General features: G+C 35.2%; 2 protein-coding genes across 2 annotated transcripts in view; one reads left to right on the top strand and one right to left on the bottom strand.

Annotated features, from left to right (window-relative positions):
- The window catches only part of LOC125650199 (glycoprotein 3-alpha-L-fucosyltransferase A-like), a 12,593-nt gene extending 11,566 nt beyond the window's left edge, over positions 1-1,027 (bottom strand). The window contains exon 1 of the mRNA XM_048878260.2: positions 662-1,027. Coding sequence (XP_048734217.1) covers positions 662-702 — 41 coding nt within the window. The 5' untranslated portion in view covers positions 703-1,027. The remainder of the gene's footprint in view (positions 1-661) is intronic.
- A 309-nt stretch (positions 1,028-1,336) lies between these two features.
- Positions 1,337-5,183, top strand: LOC130054497 (uncharacterized). Its single transcript, XM_056164461.1, has 2 exons — positions 1,337-2,268; positions 2,547-5,183. The coding sequence occupies exon 2, from the start codon at positions 4,185-4,187 to the stop codon at positions 5,181-5,183; it is 999 nt and encodes a 332-aa protein (XP_056020436.1). The 5' UTR covers positions 1,337-2,268; positions 2,547-4,184.
- Positions 5,184-5,485: the final 302 nt, after the last annotated feature.

The following is a 5,485-nucleotide window of genomic DNA, read 5'->3' as shown; positions in this document are numbered from 1 at the left end:
TGTACATCGACGAACAATAACACCTATATTCATAGCAGATTAATCGCAGGTCTTTATACACCGTTATCTATCATATACATTGTTCACAATGTGTACACAACTCTAAATCTAATGTAAATCTTTGTCTTGTGTCTTTATTATGCTATTGCCTTAAATTGACATATGGACCCCCCACCCCCCAAAGAGGAAACACTCTAGTCTTGGTAGTTTCTACAGTATCAGTTTACGGGTTTATGTGGGAGTGGTCATACTGCATTTGTTGTTTTGCCTCAAATTACACCTTTTTTTTTTTAGTTTTCCTGGGTGCTTGCTTCCAGTTCACGCCATTTTATTCTATAAATAGTAACTATCGAGAAATACTGGTTGGCCATATTTCTTTTAATTTGTTCTGGACGTACACGCTTGTTTATATGGTGTGATTTAAAGCGAAACAGATTCGGTGTTTAAAATGAATAAATCGAATCCTGTGTGACTACCCATATACAATGATAAACCTTAAAAAACTGAAGAAAGCACATGACACGAGTTTTCCTTTTTTCTTTTTTTGAAAAAGAACAAATTGATTCTCAATTATTATTTTTTAGCAACAATACGCTATTGGCCTTAAAGATCGATTCTTTTGTTTCGCACGAGAATTTCAAACCTAAAGAAAAGCATTTACCTGGGGATCTTTGTGTTCGATGTCCTCCCAACATTTTCCATTGTAACTGTAATAAAAAATATACACACTCCGCTATAATTAATCTGCCTGTAGATGATCCCAAGCTGTCCATATAATATCGGCGATCGTTGTTGGTTCGGGTGAACTCATGTACCACATGTACCCGACATAACGTTACTGTAACGTATAGAACAGATCTCGTTTTTGATTGAAACATTCATTCACGACCAGAGACATCTCTTCACACTAGTAGCCTTAAGTGAATCGGCCCGTAAACCCGGATTTTAAGCATACGGTATATTACATTGAATAGTGTTGCACGCATGACTGCCAACTTGCCTCTGCTTACACGTAAGAAGATTATTGGATGGGCCAATTCATAGAATTGTACAAAAAGCACAAATTGTAATGTCACAAAAATTAAGATTTTCTGGTGAAAATATTTAAACGATAACTTGATGACCCTTTCTCTAAAATACGCAATCTTAATCATGAACTTATTAATCAATATCTGCAATTAAATACCGAGCACTGTTACCAATATCTTACATCAAATTTCTTAAATATAAGCCAATATTTTCTTCTTTGAAGTTGTAATTTATCTAAGTAGTACCTCAAATAATTTAATGCATATTCATAGATGTTGTTGTTGTGTATTCAATTTGTTTACTCGACACGTCTCGCTCGAGAAGCTATAGAATGTTGAATGACGGGTAGACCTCCACGTAATAAGATACCTATTTTGTGTAATCAACTCCTCTTATGCCTCTAACTTGACATTACCCAAGTTCAAGTTCTTTATTACTTCAAGCTTTACAACTATAATATCAGTACAATATTACAAACAATATAAATGTAGTGAAAATCAATACTATTTTAGATCGGGTTTGGACATCTGTAGCTTTCAACTCTTTAGTTATAAATGTGACAGACTCATATTATACATGTATATTGTATAATATGATGGGTATATGTATGAAGAATCGGTTCATTGAATAAAATGCTTAGGCAAGGTAATGTAATTTAAACATGCAGTCAAGCATAAAAATTTGGTCACTTTCCCAGTGTAATGGCCTGGGGTATATAATTATATTTTGGCCAAATGTCCCTTGTGTCTTTTAATTTCATTGGTGTTTTAGTTTGTCTTATGTCATTGGATTGGTCTTGGAGATTTTCCCTCCAAGAGTTCTGTTCTTTGTGGTCAGTCTTTATTCAGTTTTTGAAGAAGAGAGTTGATTTCAGTAGATCTGACATATTTTGACAATTAGACATAGACCGACATTTTTCCTCTTGAATGGTAAGTTAATAATTTATTACTAATGCTAATCTATTCTATAATTCCTTTACTAAATGTTAAATCTGTAATTTTGCATAAAATTCCTTTTGTTGCCACATTCCTGGAATAAATGATCAGTGAGAGTGAGACTTATATAATGTAAATATCTGTGATAGTAATGTATATGATTCGTCTCACTGTGATATTATTTTAAAGTAAAAGTATATTTTATGACTTACAAGATATTGTAGATATCATAATTAATTTATAGATCAGACCAGTTTGGTGTCATCTGTAAATATTGTTCACTCGAGCCTATTCCCATAGAATGGTATGCTCACTATATGGTTTTTATTTAATTCAATAATTAATAATGTTAATACATATTATAATGATAATTATTGTAAAGTTTTATGATGAAGTTAAAGTCTATAGGACTTGGGAGATTTAATATATGATGTATACAGGTATAGAGTTATCTCCCTTGATATAGATCACCCATGTAATGCTATAATCGTATATTGGTTGTACATCAGTAATTATGTGAAATTATAGTATTCATGTTTTATATAGCATATTACTTAAAATTGTTAAACATTGTTGTTATAGGGTTTCATCATTGGACAATTCGTGCATTGCATGGTAACTCCTGAATAAACGTCTTGTCGAGAACCCAAACAGGTGTTCCTGTTATTACTTAAGGGAAAGAGAAACCTGTTACAAATTGGCGCCCACGTTGGGACAAGACGATTCTGAAGAAGAGGTGCAAATTTGGCTTGTCGTTCTATAAACATTTGGATCCATCTACAGACAACCGGTTCCGGAGTGGGGTACCCCGGAGAGGCCTGAGTGAGCTCAAGTGAAACTAATCATTTAATTTGTGATTATTGTGCTTTATATATGTACATAGTATCCAATATGGATTAGTAGAACTAAAGATCAGCTGATCGGTGAGTTGTTTTTTTTCTTTTTCCATTGTGTATTTTGATGAAGATCTGCAGAATCAAAATTGTCTGTTTTTGGGTACCCATACGCTAGCTGTTAGATTAATTAGGTTGCAGAGTTGTTTACTTTAGAAACGTAATGTTATTGTAATTAGTAGAGAATCTGTATTACTAGTAGGTGGTCAGAGAGCGCAGAGAAAAAGGGTTCGTTTCTGCACAATATCCCTACCCGTCCCTATTGCAGGTTTATATATCATACTAATGCATATAACATTGTGAATAGTAACTAAACTCTTTTGACTGATACAGGACAGTAGGACAGACCAGACAGTGGTATATATTACGGTATTGGTGTGTATCTAAAGTTGGTTGGTTGAAATTGTTGGCCAGAAAATTATTCTTGGTTGTTTCATTGGTTTAATTTGTTATTTTAATTAAGTAGCACATTTAAAATCCTCTGAAGTTTATCTCAGTATCATCATTTGATTTCATTTCAGATTTGCTCATTGCATATTTATATTCCCTTTTCTCGTTTTCACGAAGTCGATAGGTTTCCGGATTTTTTCCCCGTTAAATTCATCGTGTTCGGTTTCTTTCAGTCATTTTCGATTTCCGATCGAGCTCGATATTCCGATCATTGCGAATACCGGAAGTTTCAATTGTAAACACGCGTTTGTTCAATTTTTCTAATTTCATTTACATTTCAGCTTTATTTACTCGTTGTGTTTGTGTGTTCTTTATTTATTAAAAGTAATTTATCAGTATATTTTCTGATCTCAATCCAGCTTACATATATCGCGGATTTGCAGGTAAATTCTTAAATAAAAGTGTTCAAACAGGTAAGCAGCTATCAGCTGATATCTCGAGTTAATTTATCGAAGTTGTTTGTCTTCATTTTATAGATGTAAACATTTGAATATTACAGTGAGTGGGATAGTCACTTTCTTGCAGGGTCTCCGCATTCTATCATATATTCAGAATTTAAACAAAAATATTATTTGTGTATTTCGCTGACTTGAGTTGTAAATTTTGTTGATAATTATTGCATATTATTGCGTTTAAATCTACAGAATATATTACTATACCGGAAGTGCACATCTACTTTCACTTTGACCTTAGGTATTCAAGTTTTGTAAGAAGTTTATATTCTGAAATTAATTGTTTAGTGTAGATTAGCTTTTCCCCTGAATTTCTTTGGTTCATAAGAACTACCCTCCTAAGAAAATTATCCAAATTTATTGCCCTGTGTTTATCATAGTCCAATCAATGACTACCCCCCTTTAGTCCTTTTTCATTTATTTGTATGTACATATTATTTTGTGTAATTGTTTTACTTTGTTGTTTACCAAACCATATTCGAACCATGTCTACGGATAAGGACCCAACAGCAGAAGCCCCAGCAAACACTATGTCCAAAGAAGAGATTGAGCAACTAGTTAAGACTCTCTCAGCTATGAAAGTGAAACCCAAGGCAGATACACCTGAGGATCTAATACAATGGATGTCATCCTTGGTAGGTGCAGAGGTACCAGTAGCCGAATCGAGTGCAGTTAAGACAGAGCATTCAGTTCATACACATAAGGAGATAGGAGAGTACCATTTGCCTTATAAACAGCCCATACGCATCTCAACATTTTCTGGTCATGGGAAGGGTGAGACATCTTACGAGCTTTGGCGTTATGAGGTCACATGTTTAATGAAGGAAGGACACTCTAAGGAAGCGATCATGATGGCAATCAGAAGGTCATTGAAGGGAGAGCCTGCCAATGCATTGATGCGATTAGGATCTGTTGAGATTGTAGAGGAAATACTATTGAAGTTTGACAGTATATATGGTAGTGTACTAGAAACTGAGGATATCTTAGCAGAATTCTATAGCGCACGACAAAAGGATAATGAAGATTGTGCCACATGGAGTGTCAGGCTGGAAGATCTAATTAATAAAGCGATTAAGAAAGGAAAGGTGTCTCCAGTTGCCGCCAACGAAATGCTCAGAACCATGTTTTACAAAGGACTACGTCAGGATCTGAGAGACATAACGGGTCATCTTTTCCACACGACTTATGATTTTGACAAACTTAGGGTGGCGATAAGAAAAGTTGAGACTGAGCATCAGCCAGCAATAAGACCAAAACATGCAACTGTTAAGTCTGCAACTACAACTAGCGATGATCGTTTTGATCAGTTGCAATCACAGCTCAATCAGCTATCTGCCCATGTGATGCAGTTGAGACAACCATATCCTCAGAATCCACATTATGGATCTCAGCAGAAAAAAAGGATATGGGAAGCAACAGTTTAATAGGATGCCTAATCCAGAGTTACTGTCAACAGCTGAGATGGCATCTTCACCTGCAGTTCAACAGGATGAGGTTATATGCTTCAAGTGCCACCAGAAAGGCCACATCGCTATTGGATGCCGTGTTAGATTGGATCATCAGAGAGCAGATTTAAACTCCAGCAGACCAAATCCTGGGGCCAAGGGTCTGGTCATGCCAAAGTAAGGTCCAACAACACAAAGCAGCTAGTTGGTATTCCGAATGAAGTGAATCTTTCTATCAATAAGGTTGAATGCACAGCTTTGATAGACACTGGTGCTACTGT

This window comes from Ostrea edulis, chromosome 5 (assembly GCF_947568905.1).
Source record: "Ostrea edulis chromosome 5, xbOstEdul1.1, whole genome shotgun sequence".
Lineage (NCBI taxonomy): Eukaryota > Metazoa > Mollusca > Bivalvia > Ostreida > Ostreidae > Ostrea > Ostrea edulis.
This window is presented reverse-complemented; position numbering and strand designations above follow the sequence as displayed.

Excerpts from the sequence above, each read along its gene's own strand:
- LOC130054497 (XM_056164461.1), top strand. The coding sequence starts at position 4,185 with ATGTACATATTATTTTGTGTAATTGTTTTACTTTGTTGTTTACCAAAC.